The sequence below is a fragment of the Jaculus jaculus genome, chromosome 17, assembly GCF_020740685.1.
Source record: "Jaculus jaculus isolate mJacJac1 chromosome 17, mJacJac1.mat.Y.cur, whole genome shotgun sequence".
Taxonomy (NCBI): Eukaryota; Metazoa; Chordata; class Mammalia; order Rodentia; family Dipodidae; genus Jaculus; species Jaculus jaculus.
Genome location: NC_059118.1, coordinates 51,254,809 through 51,272,846, shown reverse-complemented (window position 1 = coordinate 51,272,846; position 18,038 = coordinate 51,254,809). Strand labels below are relative to the sequence as shown.

Genomic DNA, 18,038 nt, shown 5'->3' with positions numbered 1-18,038 from the left:
CTAAAACTGTCTGCAAATTGGCAAAAAGTATTTTATGAGTGTACTAAATAATTGGATTCATACTTTTTAAAAAATTAGTTTACTTATTAGAGACAGGGGGAGAGAGAGAAAGAGAATGGACACACCAGGGCCTCAAGCCACTGGAAATGTACTCTGGACACATGCGCCACCTTGTACATCTGGCTTATATGGGTCCTGGAGAATTGAATCTGGTCTTTAGGCTTTGCAGGCAAGTGCGCTAACTACTAAACAATCTATCCAGTCCTGGATTCATACTTTTAAGTCTTATTCCATTTTTTTTAAAGTTATGATTGATACCCTCATAAAAAAAGTAAGGTAAATCATAGTTTAACACATAACTTTGTTCTCCTTTTTATTTATTTTTTGAGATAATGTTTCACATGTCCTAGGATAGCCTTGCATTTGAGGATGGCCTTGAACTCCTGGTCCTCTTGTCCTCTTGTCTCTCTGCTCTTGTGAAATGGCAGGTGTGCACAACCATGCCGGTATTTTTTTTCTTACAATGATTTTTTTGTTTTTTAATGTATATCAGGTTGGCCTTGACCTTATGCTTTTCCACCTCAGCCTCCTGAATGTTGGGGAAATAAGGTATGCACCACCATACCTGGCTTAAAAAAAAATTTTTTTTTAAATTTTTATTCATTTATTTGAGAGCAACAGACACAGACAGAAAGACAGATGGAGGGGGAGAGGGAGAATGGGCGCACCAGGGCTTCCAGCCTCTGCAAACGAACTCCAGACGCGTGCGCCCTCTTGTGCATCTGGCTAACGTGGGACCTGGGGAACTGAGCCTCGAACCGGGATCCTTAGGCTTCACAGGCGAGCGCTTAACCACTAAGCCATCTCTCCAGCCCTTTTTTTTGTTTGTCAGATTTTCTTTCTTTGTTGATTTTATCTGAGAGAGAAAGAGAATGTGCATGGTAAGGTCTACAGCCACTGTAATCGTATTCTAGACGCATGTTCCACCTTGTACATCTGGCATACGTGCATCCTGCGGAATTGAACCTGGGTCCTTTGGCTTCACAGGCAAACGCTTTAACTGATAACCCATCTCTCCAGCCCTTCCTTAGTTTTTGAAAAGGACATTTCCTCAGCTGCTTCCTCTCACTGCTTTGTTAGTTTCACTGTGTTAGTTCTTTAGTTAATAGCCTGGTTTCCTGTTTTATCAACACTTCCCACAGGAGGTGTCAGGTTAGTTGCCTTGTCTATCTCTGTCCTCACAAGTCTTGTAGTTGAAGCCTGAATTCTTGACCATCTCAAGTTTCAGCTGTTAAGCATGACATGAGATCTCTCCAAGCCTGACCTGTTCTTGGTATCCTCCTTTGCTTCATCTTCTTGCTCCCTGTGAATCGATCACCATTCATAACCTGAACTTCTGAGGAACTTTTTCCCTGGCAGATGGAATACCAGACACGTGGTGTCACTTTCTGTAGTAGGCTTTACATGGGTGGCTGAGGAATTGAACCTGGCTTTGTAAGTAGGTACCTTTAACCACGGTGCCATCTCTCTAGCACTCTTCTCAGTCTTTTTGTTTATGAGAAAGAGAAAGGTAGAGAGAGGGGGGAGGACTGAAGAGGGAAGGGGAAAGCGAGAATGAATAAACATGGGAATTCCAGGGCCCCTAGCCACTGCAAACTCACTCCAGGTGCATGCACCACTTTGTGCATTGGCTTTGTGTTGGTACTGGGGAATCAAACCTAGGACCTTAGGCTTTGCAGGAAAGCACCCTAACCACTGAACTATCTCTAGCCCTTCCAGTGTTTTTTTTTCAAAGGAAAGTTTTAATACATGAACATACTATAATTTGATCATAATTCCCTCCCACCTCCAAGCACCCTCCTCTTCCATGTTATCTATTTTGAGGTCTCATTCCTCTTACCCTCCATCTGTCTCATAATGTTGATGAACTCGATAAGGTGCACATCTTATGGATGTGACAGTATTGACTGTGAGGTCTTGAAGACACTCGTCAGCTTATGTCTAGAGGACTGTGACAGAGCCCGAAAGTATTGCTCCCCACCACATGGTTCTCCCCCCACCAAGGTAGGATTTCACTCTAATCTAGGCTGACCTGGAATTCACTGTAAGGATGGCTTCAACCTCACAGGATCCTCCTACCTATGTCCCCCGAGTGCTGGGATTAAGGCGTGTGACAACACCCCACCCCACCCATGTGGGTCTTACATTCTTTCCGCCACCTCTTCAGCAGTGGGTTGTGTGCTCTCAACGATGGCTTACTGTGTAGCTCGGGAGCAGTGTGCTGGTTTTTGGTTTTTCTTCTCTCTGCCCAGGCTGACCTAGAACTCACTCTATTTCCAGGCTGGCCTTGAACTCACAATGATCTTCCAAAGTGTAGCTATTAAAGGCATGTGCCACCATACCCAGGCTTGCTGCTGTTGAGGATCTTGGGTTTTGTTGTTTGTTTATTTTTTGTCACATGCCTTCAGGAGGCATCAGCACACTGTTGTCTTTTTCTTTCTTTTTTAAAGAATTACTTTCTACGTAGTTATTTGAAGGAGAGAGTAATAAAGAGAGAGAGAGTGAGTGAATAGGTAGGTCAAGGACTCCAGCCACTGCAAACAAACTTTAGGCGCATGCACCACTTTGCACATTTGGCTCATGTGAGTCCTGGGGAATCGAACCTGGGTCTTTTGGCTTTGCAGGCATGTCGGTTAACCAATAAACCATCTCTCTAGCCCTGAAGTATTTTTCTTTAGGGACTGTAATAAGTAGTCCACTGAACAGATGTACTGTGTTTAATGCTGTTGGTGTTTAGGTTATTTGTTCACATTTATGCTAAGTGACAATGGCAGGGCCATTTTTGAGTGTGTTGGTAGCATTAATTTCTATAAGTGAAGTTTCCATGTCCAGTATATGTATAGTAGCTTTAATGTGAAATGATTTATAGATGAAAGGTGATTTCTGTGTGCTCATGTCCCCACCAACAACTTTGACCTATAGCACCAGCAGATTTTTTTCCCTAGTGAGCTTCCCTGTGAGTAGTTCCTTGTCCTTTTTTAATTTTTAATTTAAATTACTTATTTATTTGAGAGAGAGACACGAATATGCGCATCAGGGCCTCCAGCTACTGCAGACAAACTCCAGACACATGTGCCACCTGTGCATCTGGCTTATGTGGGTTCTGGGGAATTGAACCTAGATCTTTCAGCTTCACAGGCAAGCACCTTAACTGCTAAGCCATCTCTCTAGCCCTGTGCTTGCTTTTTGTTACTCACTTAATGTGTTTCTGGAAGGCTGAACAAGTTAACTTTTGCCTTTCTTTCCTCTGGTCACAATTACATTTCTTGTCTTCCTTTACAACTTGTTCTTTGCATCATACAGGGAAACTTTGGATGTACATCTGATGCATGAAACTCAGCTTGTTCGTTCTTTCTGTGCTGAGGAGGATCCATCTGGTACCATGTGTTTTCTTTCCCAGGGATCTGAAGCTTATTTCCTGGAATTTTCTTGTTAGCTTTCTTTTAGTGTGCATGTGCAGGAATTTCTTTAGAATATGTTTCAAAGGTTAGAGCTGCTAGGCCATATGATCTGCCTTCCTGTCATTAGACAACTATTTTTTTGTTGAAACATAACTAGAAAGCAGAAGATGCACAAATCAAAATGCATAGCTCAGTGAATTTTCAAAGTGCCCCTTCATCTGGCTGCTGTAGAGAAATGGAGAACTCACCAGCTCCTGAGATGCTGTTTTGTGTCCCTGACAGTCGCAGCCTCCAGCTTTGCTCCAGCTTACCAGCTTCCTTTCAGCACTAACTGGTTGCCTTATTTTAATTTTAATTTTTATAACTATATTGACAACTTCCATAAACATAATGTACCATGATCATAATCCGTTCCCACCATGTATCCTTTTCCCCTCCCATATTCCTCCTGCACTAAATCTTTCCAACAGGTCTCTTTTGTTTTTCAGTCTTCAAAATTTTACCTATTTAATATATACCAGGTTATGCTCGACCATCCCCTTTCCCTGCTCCTGTTACCCTGGGGGTCCTCGTTAGTGGTTTTATAATATTCACTATGTCTCACTAAGTTCCTGTGAGGTAGCGGGGAATTGTGCTTCAGGATATTCCTACCCACTCTGTGGCTCTTAAATTCTTTTTGCTGCCTCTTCTGCAGTGTTCCCTGAGCCATGGCAGGCATGTTGCAAGTCTCAGTGTTGAGTTCTCTGTAGCTTCTGGATTTCTGCTTTGACAGGTTTTTTTTGTTTTTGGTTTTTCGAAGTAGGGTCCAGTCTGGTCCAAGCTGACCTGGAATTAACTATGTAGTGTCAGGGTGGCCTTTAACTCTCAGTGATCCTCCTACCTCTGCCTTCCAAGTGTTGGTACTAAAGGCATGTGCCACCATGCCTGGCTTTGACAGGTTTTGATTGACCACCCTGTCTTCTCACCATTGACCTGGAACTGGTTGTCAGGCTGGCAGTGAGAGGAGTATACGTGGTGCCGCTTCCTCTACAATTTCTCTTGGGCCCTGGCAGATGTGGGAGAGGTGGCACGTCTTGTGGTAGGCAGTCAGCTGTCCTCCTGCCTTACCAGTGTATCTTGGTTCTCCTCCATTTTCTCTGCCATCTGAGTGAGAGCAGCTTGGGTTAAAAGGGACATGCAGAGTTATTTGAGGTTTTTTTTTTTTTTTTTGGTGTGAAAACCCACTCTTCTACTTCAGGGAGCAGTGGGGGCTTTCCTTCTGAAGTGTGAGTTTTCTGACCATGGGATTCTGACTTGGTTTCCAGTATCAGATGAGTTCTCTCCCACTGAATGGGCCTCATGGCCAGAGAACAGCTGGTTACCTGCAGAGGCTGTGTGCCCCTATTGGACAAGTGTGTGCTTCCTGTCAGGCTGGTTGATTTCTTAGTCTGCAGGGCCCCCTGTTTATGCATGCTGTTGGTGACAGTTGTCCTCCAGCGCCTCCCACGGAGCTTCCCAGCCCTATGAGGGCCATCCAGGAGGGAGCTAGTTTCCCTTTTGGGTCCAGCATGATATTTCCATGTCCCATCTTCAACAATAGGGTCTTACCTTTTAGCTGTGGCAGGTAATCCAGTGTTTTGCTTGCCTAGCTTTGAATCTTCATAAATAGAATCAGGCGGGATGATGGATTCAGCCTCTTTGGCTGAGTGTTGTTTGTGAGATGCAGCCATGTTTTAGCGTGGACTTGTAACTTGTTCACTCTCATTGCTGCATAATATCCCTTTGTTTGACTATAATGCAACTTATTCATTGTATTTTTCATGGACTTCAGGTTGTGTTTAGCTTTAACTTTTTCTGTTGGAAACAGGACTGTTTTGAACTTTAAAATAATTTGTTGAGAATATGTTTGCTGCTGCTTCTCCTTCATGAGTCAGTGTTTCCCGTGTAGTCCGGGTTGACCTGAGCCCTCCATCCTCTGACTGCAGAGATGGCACTTTAACCGGGCCTGCCTGGAGCTGCTTTTTCTTCTTTCTTTACTCTGAGGTAGGATCTCACTTTAGCCCAGGCTGACTTGAAACTGACTCTGTAGTTCCAGTCTGGTTTCAAACTCCTTGGATTAAAAGTGTGAGCAGCCACACCGCGAATCTGGAACATTTTTTTGAATCTGTGTGCTTGGTTATATGGACACCATGCAGTGCTAGGGTTGAACCCAGGGAGGCTTTGTATAATGTAAGGCACATACTTCTGCTGCTGAGCTATACCTCCACTCTTGGACATTGTTGTAATGTGTCTGTGGCACTTGTTAAAGGTCTCTGTGAAAGATGCATGAAGTGTAGATTTGCTGGGTGTCTATTGAGTGTGTCTTGAGTTATAATGCTAAATTTCTTTGCATTCAAAATGTGTGTATTTTGGAAGTTGTTCTTTATCATTCTTACATTCTTTTGTATTTTCATCCAGAACATTTTCATAAACCTACGTGTCTTTCCTCACACTTACTGTAATGGTTTATCAAACTTTTCTAGGTGAAAAAGAGGTGGCATATTGAAGGAAAGTTAACATTAACACTGTACTTTATGAGGAAACCTAATTAAAACTTGGCTTTCTTTTACAGCCTGATGGCCCAGATCATTGTTCCCTCCCCGAGGATCTAGTGAGTATTTCTGTGTGTTCTGGATTGGAGTTCATTGGGCCTTCCTTGATAAGCTTACTTTGTTAATGATTAACAGTTTTGAGTTTCTCTTTGGTTGGGGATCAAAGACTAACATGGTGACTGTATTAGGAAGATTCCGGTGGGTGGTGGTGGTATGGGTGATGTCTCCATAAATGCACTTAAATCAAAAGGTGTATTGCTTTACTTTTAAAGAAAATGAAAAGGAAGACAATGTTCCCTGCCTTGTGCAGGGATCAGACTTGCTGTTCTTCAGGGACTCTGGTGCCTCCTCTTCTTTTCAGCCCTTCTGCACACATATCAAGGTGGCCATGATTAGAGTGTCTTTGCCTGGGTACAGGAGCAGGATGGTCCTTTGCATGTGACCTTAGGGAAAGAGATTTGTCCTGGTCTTGTTCAGATACAGAAGTGGACACAGTATGTCCAGCTGGCCTAGCTTGGTCATATTCCAGGTGTCTTCAGTGAACTTTGCCTCCATGCCAGCAAACTCCATGTGCTGTGTAACCAGATCTAATCTACAGTGATTTTGAAAATTGAGTCTTCCTGATTTTCAGTGATTCAGGGTTGGTCTGAGCTTGTTCACAGTGTGTGAAGTTCAGGGGCCATGGCACATTGTCAGACAAGGGAAAGAGGGACATGCAGCAGATTTACTTTAAATCCATGCTGTTTACATAAAGGTGTAATATACATGTATTGTTCACATTTTACTAATAGCTTTTTCTCATAGCAGAGCAGTTGCCAGGTGTTAGGGCAGGGTGCCATCACGGAAAAGAAAGTTATTTTAAGTATAGTTAGAGTACCTTCCCCACCTGTCTCCTAAGTTAAAGCTCTTTTGCATTCCAAAGAATTTGAACTTTAGGACAGAACACTCAAAAGTTTTTTTTTTTTTTTTTTTTTTTTTTTTTTTTTTTTGTGGTGCATGGGAATGAATCCCCAGGGTCTAATGTAGGTGAGGGAAGTGTTCTACAACTGAGCTACATCCCCGCCCAGTAACTTAAAACCATTTGGAATTAGATGATCATCGACCAGTTATTTTTGCATTCAGTTCAGGGTCGGGTATAGGTTGATATTCATAACTATTTCCCTTAACCTTTTCTACTCCTAGGGGTCTTAGAGTCATCTAATTGAGTTCATTAGCTTCCTGGCATTTCTGTAACAAGCTGCCACAAACTACTGGATAACTTAAATAATAGAATTGTCTCTCCTCACATTTGTGAGACTAGAGGTCCAAAGTCCAGGGGTCGGTAGGGCTATGTTCCTCTTAAAGCACCTGGACCTGACTGGCATGGGCACAGGCTAGCTTATTGGTCACTGCTTTTCTTATCTTATTCAGGGTTTGGGTTGGAGCACCAACCTCAGGTGGGTTCTAGTGAGGGAAGAACTAGGGGATCATAGCAAGGTGGCAGAACCTCTCGGCGGCCTGACTCAGCTTGCCCATTGAGCTGTGTAACCCAGGAGATGGCAAAGAAGCACTCTTGGTTCAGCACGTTTTAAAGTTTTTTCGAGGTAGGGTCTAACTGTCCCAGGCAGACATGGAAGTCTTTCTGGTTCCATGCTGATTGATGCTCACAGGGGCCCTCCTACCTCTGCTTGCTTAGTGCTGGCATTAAAGGTATGCATCACTAGGCCTGGTTTCTGGATTCATGATTTTTAAGACACTAATATGAAGCCCTCTCTACAAATGTCTAGAGCTGGACTGTTTACTCTTTCCTTGGAAATGACTGAGGAGTGGGTTGGGTGGAGGCAGGCCTGGGGTGTGGGTACAGCATGCGCTGGGCAGGGATCCGTGCCGAGAGCAGGGCTGCAGACGCAGACGCCTTCAGCAGCTTGGTGAGCGAGTTGCACGTGGGAAGCAGAGGGTGTGGTGGACAGGGCCTCGGGGCTTATAGGAGACTGGAGAGCAGAGTTGGACTCTGGCGGGACTCACCTTTAGGTCTTGAGATCCCAAGCTTCTGCCAGATGACACGTTGCATTGTTGGCAGCCTGGAGAACTACCGCCAAGAGAGTTGAGGTGGTTCTGTGTCACAGTCAGAATCGTTGGCCTGGCAGTTAAGTTGCATTTATCAAACACTGTGTGACGAGGAGGTGTGGCAGTGGCGTCATAGAAGCCATGTGAGTTTTCTTTTTATTGTAGTTGTTTAGCTGTCATGGTGTGCTTTAATCTAGTGCCAAGTCTTCTGGAGTATGATCAGCAGTTAAGACCAAAAATAGCATCTTTTGTGTACTTTTGCATCCAGCATTTTGTCAAAGCTTATAGTGTGCTGTTCCTTATGAAAGTTTTTTTTTTTTTAAGTGGAAAAAACATATTAACAACAACAGAGGAATCTCCCATAATATAGGGAGGGCAAATAAGTAATCACTACCCTTATCCTCGATGGACAAAAGCATGCCCATAGATGACCTTCAGATGACCTTCTTACAAGCCTGTCATGGCTCACTGGATGACAGAAATTGTAGTGTCCAACTTGTTGGTGTTAGATAAGATTCATGGGAAGCTATTAATTTAAACATCTGTACTATGCTTTAGCCAAAGTAAAATAGAGCCATTTGTGGAAAGGTCCCATTTCACCACACTGAAACCTAAGCTGTTCTGAATGGGTGTTGTTTGTTTTGTTTTTTGTTTTGGGTTGCCTTTGGAAAAAATCAGTGTTATTTTACTATTAAGGAGAATTATTATTCAATTTCTTTTTGGTGTACCCACCAAATTGCTTTTTTTTTTTTTTTTCATAAGAGAGAATGAATTGGCACAACAGGGCTTTCAGCCACTTTAATCGAACTCCGATGCATGCACTGCTTTGTGCACATGTGTGAACTTGTGTGTTTGCATCGCCTTGTGCATCTAGCTTACATCGGATCTGGAGATTCAAACATGGGCCCTTAGGCTCTGCAGGCAAGAGCCTTAATTGCTAAATGATGTCTCTACCCCTATTTTTGCTTTTTAAAAAACATTTTATTATTATTATTATTATTATTTTTTGGTTTTTCGAGGTAAGGTCTCACTCTAGCCCAGGCTGACCTGGAATTCACTTTGGAGTCTCAGGGTGGCCTCAAACTCACGGTGATCCTCCTACCTCTGCCTCCCGTGTGCTGGGATTAAAGGCGTGCGCCACCACACCCGGCGGAAAACATTTTATTTTTTTATGTATTTATTAGAGAGTGAAAGAGAGAATGGGTGCCTAAGGCCTCCAGCTGCTGCAAACAAATGTGCCACCGGGCCACCTTGTGCTTATGTGGGTCCCGGGGAATTGACCCTGCGCCCTTTGTCATTGCAGCAAGTGCTTTAACTGCTAAGCTGTGTCTCCAGCCCTGTTAATGTATTTCTTGAGCAGTGTTTAGACCTTGAACTCCTGCGCCAGCTTCCTTAGTGCTGGGATTACAGTCATCATGCTTAGTGGGAGAATAATTTTTGATGTGTGGTTTCTCATTTTCTGCTCTCTTTAGGTCCCTAGTAAACAGACAGGCACAAGTGCCTAATAGATGCCTGTGTGGCATAAATAGGGTTCCCACTTGAGATAAAGCTGGGCTTGTGTCTACATAGAACGCAGTACAGGGAAGCAGCTTTAAACCAGTGTTGTTGTTGGGATATTTTTGGTTCCATGTGAGAGGCTGTTGGTATATACGGGAAAGAATTGTGCCTAAGAAGGATTGTCTTTGGGTCTTCTGAGCCACTTGTGTTTCTGATTCTGTGTATGAAGACTCTGCCTTATTTTTATCAAGTCTTAAGTTGGGGAAGAGGCAGAGGAGGATGGATGAACTGAAGATGAGCTCCTGTACTTGGTGTGGTCCGCATGCGCATATCCTTTCTGCTGTTGTCTCTCTCCCTCCTGCTGGTGCCTCTCAGAGAGTGTCAGAAGTTTCCAATCACTGGTGGTACTCCATGCTCATCCAGCCTCCTTTGCTGAAGGACAGTGTGGCCGCTCCCCTGCTATCTGCCTACTACCCTGACTGCGTGGGCATGAGCCCCTCCTGCACCAGCACAAACCGTACCGCGCCCGTTGCTGTTGCCTCGGCTTCGGCTGCCACCACCAGCACTGCCATCACCAGCACTGCCAGCCCAGGGAAGCTGGATGCCTCCAAAGTGGCCCCCTCTGCACTTGGTGAGAGCCCTTCCTCTACCTCCTTCCACCCCCTGCCCCTTACCTAGAAATGTGCAATTGAGCAAAAAGCAAATGTTTTAATTGTGTGAGGCATGATATAAAGCACCTTGTTATTTCATGCATTTGGTTATGTGGTTAACCCTCTGTATACATGGATTCTGCATCTGTGGATTCAACCAACCGTGGGATGAAAATTGTTGTGGGGAACGAATAAATGAGTATCTACATAAATATGTACAGACTCCTGTCACAGTTCCCTAATTGAGACATTGTATCAACTCCTTGGTGTGTACATCACGTTAAGGTATTAAAGTCATCTAGAGATGGTTTAGAGCATGCAGGAGGATGTGTGTAGGTTGTGTGTACCGTTCCATTTTATTAAGGGATTTTGATGGACTGTATGTTATGGTTTGGGGGAGATGGTGTTTAGGGTACTGAGGTACAATTACGTTGTCAGTAATGTCGTGGTCTATAATTTATTATTTTCCCTCAGTAATTAGAAAGTGCTTAATAATTACCTGAGAATTATATGTAAGACTTAAGGCATGTTTATTTGAAAGTTGATAGCTGTAAAGTAATGTGAGATATCCAGCAAATTAGTCTAAAGAATATGTGTTTCAGAATTTGTGTTGGCATCGTTTATAATTATGAAATGACAGGATGAGATCTTAATGCCAGAGTGAGGAAACAGTTAATATGTCATAGACTTTGACATAATGTCCAATGAATGATGTGGGAAAACATTTATGATACTGTTAAGTTTGAAAGAGCTTGTTCAGCACTTTATAGCATTTTTTCCAATTTTGTAAAAACTGATACCTAGCTGAGAATATTGTCTGTTCACTAAAACAGAAGTAATGATACACAGTATCCCTGAATGCATCCTCTACTCTGGAGCATAATCACAGGTTAATGTTGGTTCCACTTTATAATCACAAATGCTAGTTAACAGTTTGAGGTTTTTTGTTTCCTTCTTTTTTTTTTTTTTAAGGTAAGTCCAACAGACTTTATTTCATTTTTATTTTTATTTTTTTTTAATGGAAGAGTGAGAGTGGGAGAATGAATTGGCATGTCAGGGCCTCTAGCCACTACTGTTAATCGCTAGATGCAAGTGCCCCTGGTGCATACATGCAGCCTGTGCTTGTGCCATTGTGTCTGGCTTACGTGGGACCTGGAGAGTCAAACAGAGTCCTCAGGCTTGTACCTTAACCACTATGCAATCTCTTTAGCCTGCCCTTTTTTTTTTTTTTTTTTTTTTTTTGTTAAAGATAGTGTCTCACTCTGTAGCTGCCATTATATGCATGTGCCACCAGGTCTAGCAGGGAATATATTTTAAAAACTAGTCAGGCATGTTGCTTAGTCCTGTAGTTTCAGCACTTGGGACACAGACGCAGAAAGATTGTTTCACATTCCAGACCAGTCTGGACAATTTAATGAGGCCATGTTTCAAAATAAAAAAGTAAAACATCATTAAGAGTTTAATTCACCTAATTTTAGCCTTGCAAGATGGAAAAAAAAAATTCTTGAGCTGTGTTGCATGGCTTCATTATACTTAGCCACCAAGCTTTGCTTACGGTTGGTATGTTTTAGCACAATTAAAAAATGCCGTTGAACTTTCATACCTGAAAAATTGAAGCTGTGGGGGTTGGAGTGATGGCTCAGCAGTTCAGATACTTGCCTGCAAAACCTAACGACCTGGGTTCAATTTCCCCAGCAAAGCCAGATGCACACTGACACATGCATCTGGAGTTTGTTTTCAGCAGCCGGAGGCCCTGGCACACCCATTTCTCTCTCTCTGTTTTCTTTCTCTGCTTGCCAGTAAGCAAATAAAATTTTTTTAAGTTGAGGTTGTGAAGAATTTTGGAAGAATGGGCAAATCCTTGTTTAGTTCAAGTGTATTTATGCAGGATAGGCCATGTGGCTCATCCAGTTTATCTCTTAAGAGTTATGGTGCTTTAACTCTTCTGGATTTGGAGGTTAAAGCTTACAGGAATTGTGTGCTTCTTCCACCTGCAGCTCCGCACATGAACCGGTACTTCCAGCCTTTCTACCAGCCCAATGAATGTGGCAAAGCCCTGTGCGTGAGGCCTGACGTGATGGAGCTGGATGAGCTTTATGAGTTCCCAGAGTATTCCCGAGATCCCACCATGTACCTGGCGTTGAGAAACCTTGTTCTTGCCCTGTGGTACACGAACTGCAAAGTAAGTCAGGTGTGCCAAAGGATGTAGTGGCCCGAGACCTGGGGATGGAATAAGTTTTTATTTATGTGTGAGTGAGAGACTTAGCGGAGTGGTGGGGGGAGGGAGAATGTGTATATGGGCACACCAGGCCTCTTGTCACTGCACATAGACTCCAGGTACATGTGGTACTTTGTGCATCTAGCTTATGAGGGATTTGTGGTATCGAACCCTGTAAAAGACAGCTTCAGGTTTGCTGAGATGAACTTCCAGACCAGGCACAGTTGTGGAGGAAGGGATTTATTGAAGCTTACAGAAGCAGGGGAAGTTTCATAATGGCAGAAGAAGCTGGCCTACCTTCACAGGAGCAATCTCTCCTCTACCCTCACCTTTACTTCAGGTCCAGTGGTGTGCCTGGTCTACAATTGAGCAAGGTCTTGGCAAAGCTGTGGTGATCAAAGAAAGACTTGCTCAGTCTCCTCATTGCCTGTCATTACAATAGCCGGCTACTGCTGGCAACAGTATCAGACTGGTTTTCTGTGGTGGCTTTTTTGTCAGGGAGGTGAAGGGACCTGCCTATGCTCACTACAGCAGTCTTTGGTGCTCTAGAGTCAAAGGACCGCTTCTTTATTTGTTCCCTCCCCCTTTCTCTCTAAGATAGATATTGGGTGTCTTGCTCCAGTCTCCCCCTTACAAACACTAAGATTCCATGTGTGTGCCACTGTGTCTGGTTTCCCTTCCCACCAGACAGACCTCTTTTGATCTTCCTAAAAATGATAGATGTGTCTTATTATTGTGGCAAAATACACATAGTTTCCCCTCTTTACCATTTAACCAGTGTAAAATGGGCAAGCCAGTAACATTAAGTTAGGTGTACCAAGTGCTCGAGAACATACCTACTGAACTTCACATTGCCTCCTGCTTGCTCCCAGCGCTTAGTAACCATTAATCTGCTTTTTCTGGGCTCTGGAGGTTCCATACTGTTGGAGTTGTACAATATTTGTCTTTTTGGACTTTTGGACTAGGCCTTTCACTTACTTAAGGTAAGGTTTTCCTGTTTGCCAGCTGACCTGGAATTCACTGTGTAGCTTCAGGGTGACCACAAACTCATGGTGAACCTCCTACCTCTGCCTTCCAAGTTCTGGGATTATAAGTGTGCACCACCACACCCGGCCTCACTTAGTATATATTTTTAAGGTTCCTCTATGTGTGGACATTTTATCACTGAACATTGAATTGTTTCCATTTTTAGCTATTTGAATACTTCTGCTATGAACCTTTTATTTGAATATAGTTTTGTTTTAAATTTTTATTTTGATTGATTTATTTGAGAGCGACAGAGAAAGAGGCAGAGAGAGAGAGAGAGAGAACAGGCACGCCAGGGCCTCCAGCCACTGCAAATGAACTCAAGATGCATGTGTCCTCTTGTGCATGTGGCTAACGTGGGTCCTGGTGAATCTAGCCTCGAACTAGGGTCCTTAGGCTTAACATGCAAGCACTTAACTGCTAAGCCATCTCTCCAGCCCAAATATAGTTTTTTTTTTTTTTTAAGTCCAGCCGGGCGTGGTGGTGTACACCTTTATTTTTTATTTTTATTTTTGGTTTATTTTTGTTTATTTATTTGAGAGAGAAAGAGGCAGATAGGGGTGGGGGGAGAGAGAGAATGGGCATGTCAGGGCCTCCAGCCACTGCAAACGAATTCCAGACGCATGTGCCCCTTATGCATCTGGCTAATGTGGGTCCTGGGGAATTGAGCTTCGAACCGGGGTCCTTAGGCTTCTCAGGCAAGCGCTTAACCACTAAGCCATCCCTCCAGCCCCCAAATACAGTTTTTTAAGTTTGGAAAGAGTAAAATTTTTAGGTCAAATTATCATTTCATGCTTATTGTTGAGGAACTGATTTTAGTGACATACAGCATGATAGTCTTAAATACGTACATCATAGAATGCCTAATTCAATGTAGTATGTGCAACATATGACATATTTTTTTGTGGTAAGATTACTTTGTTTATTCCCTAGGTGGTTTTCATGTATTAGCTGTAGCCACTAGTAATCTTGGAGTTAATTCTCCTAAGTTTTATTTTATATTCTTTGGCCATTATCTCCTGGCCCTAGCCTATCCCATTATGCCCTCTATGAGATGGACTGTTCTAGATTTCACATGCTGCAAGGTCATGCAATATCTACCTGTTTTTTTGTTTTTTGTTTCCTTAGCATAAGCTCCTCTATGCTTATTTATATTTCTCAAAGGACAGGAGTGTAAGTCTGACTCATTCCATTGTGTAAATAAATGTACTACATTTCACTGTCCACTCATCAGTTGAGAGGTACTTGTTTTCCTACCTTGGCTATTGGGAATGGGTTGTAGTGAATGTGGGGAGCATATTCTCTTTGGCTTAACAGTTTCACTTCTTTGGGTGTATACTCAATGGTGAGATTAATAAATCAATAGTTAATTTTTTATTCTTTTAGTGGTTATGTGTATGTGTCTGTCTGCATGTACATGTTCAGGTGCACATGTGTGGAGGTGAAAGGACAAGCCTGAGGTATTTCGCCTTTATTTCCACCCTCTAGTGACTGGTCTGTTTTCTTTGCTGCTGCTAACAAGCTTTTGGATTCTCTTGCCTCCCATTGTGGTAGCCGTGTTGGAGTGACAGACATGCCCCACTCTGTTGGATTTACTTCAGTGCTAACGGGGATTAAATTTGAATCATGAGCTTGCACGAAAGTTTCTGTGGTTGCCAAACCATCTCCTTAGCCCAAATTGTTAATTTTTTAATGTATTATTAATTTTTTCTATTAGATAAAGATGCAGATAGAGAAAGACAATGGGTATGCCAGGGCTTTCAGCCACTGCAAACAAACTTCAGATGCATGTGATATCCTGTGGATCTGTCTTACATGGGTCCTGGCGAAATGACTCTGGGTTCTTTGGTTTTGCAGGCAATCACCTTAATTACTGAGACATTTCTCCAGCCCAGTTTTTAATTTTTTTTTATTTTATTTTGATTTTTCGAGGTAGGGTCTCACTGTATGCCAGGCTGACCCAGAAGTCACTCTGTAGTCTCAGGGTGGCCTCGAACTCAACGGCGATACCCCCACCTCTGCCTCCCGAGTGCTGGGATTAAAGGCGTGCGCCACCACGCCCGGCCAGTTTTTAATTTTTTGAGGAACCTCTACACTGTGTTCATAATTAATGGCTGTGTTAATTTACATTCTCGCCATCAGCTGCATGAAAGAGGCCCTTTGCTCTGCATCATCACCCGGACTTGTTCACTTTTGTCTTTTCCCCCTGTGCTACTTGGAGATGCAGCCTCAGGCCTTGTGCAATCCAGACAGGCCCTCTAGCTGCCATGGAGCTGGAGGTGGAGGTAGTCACGGTTGTCTTTGAGTTATTCCTGGTGGTGATAATAAAGCTGAGCACATCTTCATGTTACTGCTGACCATTTGTATGTCTTGTTGAGAAGTATCCGTTTAGATCTTTGCTTTTGAAACAATATGTTTGTTTTTGTGCTGATGAGGGTCAAATGATGAGGACTTCTTCATACTTGGCACGCTTTTTATGACTCAGCTACACCCAAGCCCCTATTTTTCCCATTTGTTGTGAGTGGCTTATTTTCTTGCTGTTGTTTTTTGTTAATACTTGGGTTTCATTTGGAAATCCAGGAAGCACTCACTCCTCAGAAGTGTGTCCCTCACATCATTGTCCGGGGTCTTGTGCGCATCCGCTGTGTCCAGGAGGTGGAGAGGATTCTGTTCTTCATGACCAGGAAAGGCCTTATCAACACAGGAGTTCTCACCGTGGGTGCCGGCCAGTATCTTCTTCCGAAAGACTACCACAGTGTAAGTAACTGGCTGTAGCAGACGCACTGCTGCTGGTCACGACACGCCATCGTGGTGTTGCTGTGGTACTAACACCCACATCACCTTCCAACTTACCACAGCAAGACTAGGTGTGATGTGTTTCTCCTGAAGTAGAAAAGAGGATCCCTGAAGCACTGCTGTTCTGCATAGGGAATAAGCTTCCTAAGGATGTCAAGGAAAATCAATGAACTAATATTACTTGGCCATTTTAATGCCTTGCAGAAAATTTCTACGGTGTATTGTCATTGCTCCAACTAGAGTTTTGTTTCTTTTCTTTTTTTCAAGAAATCAGTCATCATTGTTGGTGCTGGTCCAGCAGGTTTAGCAGCTGCTAGGCAACTCCATAACTTTGGAATTAAGGTAAGACTTTTGGGTCATGTAGGTGGAAACAGATAGTTATCTAGCCCTTTGGTCTAAATTTTCTAAGACTTGGAAACCAGTTCCTAATTTTAGTGAAGGATTCTAGATGCATTGCATCTTCATACTAGGTTGTAGAAAAGTTACGTGATCTGGAATTGATTTAATCATAATAGAGCTTTGGAGAGATCTTTAGACTGAAAGAAGCCAGTTGGAAGAAATTCTAAACTCCATTTAAAGTGGAAGTTCTAGACTTCATTAATCTAGCAGAGGTTAGTGGGACTGTGTGAGGAAAAAAACGGAAACTTTTGGTAAAAGTTATGAACACGTTAACTTGTTCTTTGTTTTGTATGCTGGGGGAGGAACGTTCAGTTATGCTAAGCAACCATTCAGCCCTGGGCTCTGAGATATCCTTAGTTGAAAGACCCCTTTGACTTTTATTCAGGAAAACAAAAATGTTTGCTTTTGGGAGCAAGATGCAGTGAGTGACTTTACTGCCTGAGGTGGAATTCTCTTACTTCTGTGGGTGTGTAAAGCAGCTTGTTTCCCCAGGAAGGGGGACACTGTTCTGCTCCTCCAGGACACCAATCCAGCTGTTAACTAGTTCCCTGACTGTGGCTTCAGCCCCTCTCCCGTCATGTGATCCAATATCTTGTTTCCATTAATTCACTTCCCATGCAGCATCCCCTAGCTGTCTCCAGTTTTCTGGGTCTCTGATACATTTCTTCTGTGGAAAAGCTTTGCCAGGACTTTGTTTTCAGGGAAGCCACAAGTCAGTACACTTGGTAGGATTCAATGGATCTATCTCTGGGTCGAAGAAGGGCTGCTCTGCATAGTCATCTTTCCAGGGAGGGCCCAGGGACATGTTCAGGTTTTTGGTACAGTTCCAGTAGTGCCTAAAGACCTTTTTCTCCTGGTTAGATGGTGGAGGTTCTGAATTACACTTTACACTGCTGCAGATAGAAAAGTCGGAGTTGGATGTAGGGAGTACGTTTATGTTAGGAAATAGTTCCTGCGTGATCCTAACTATACAGTGTTTTAACTATTGCAGCCTTAGATGTTCTCTTGTTTGTCTTATTTTACTTGGGAAACCTAAAGATGGTAATGTTTAAAGCCCAAGGAGTCAACTTAATGCTTAATTTTCATATTGTGCTAAGAAGAAATAAGAATGAGTGATTGACTCTTAAGTTGAAATCGGAGAAATTGAAGATTTTAGGTCTGATATGAATGCTCAGGGGAAAACTACTTAGAAAAAGTTTTTAAAAATTTCCCTATACTTGTTCACTAAATTTGTGTGTATGTGTGTGTTTTTTATTTTGTGATAGGGTTATAGTGTTAGCACAGGTTTACCAAGAACATTTCTGTGCTCATCCGTCACATCTTTTTGTGTTTTGTGACAGGATCTCACTCAGTTGCTTTGGCTGGCCTAGAATTC

General features: G+C 43.0%; 1 protein-coding gene across 4 annotated transcripts in view; it reads left to right on the top strand.

The window, feature by feature from the left end:
* The window catches only part of LOC101615387 (lysine-specific histone demethylase 1B), a 64,141-nt gene that overhangs the window by 26,404 nt on the left and 19,699 nt on the right, over window positions 1–18,038 (top strand). For 3 of the 4 annotated variants that reach the window (XM_045136401.1, XM_045136402.1, XM_045136399.1), the window contains 5 exons: window positions 6,052–6,090; window positions 9,950–10,205; window positions 12,222–12,406; window positions 16,049–16,225; window positions 16,532–16,606. In XM_045136401.1, coding sequence (XP_044992336.1) covers window positions 6,052–6,090; window positions 9,950–10,205; window positions 12,222–12,406; window positions 16,049–16,225; window positions 16,532–16,606 — 732 coding nt within the window. The remainder of the gene's footprint in view (window positions 1–6,051; window positions 6,091–9,949; window positions 10,206–12,221; window positions 12,407–16,048; window positions 16,226–16,531; window positions 16,607–18,038) is intronic. The other variant, XM_045136400.1, reaches the window with a different exon arrangement.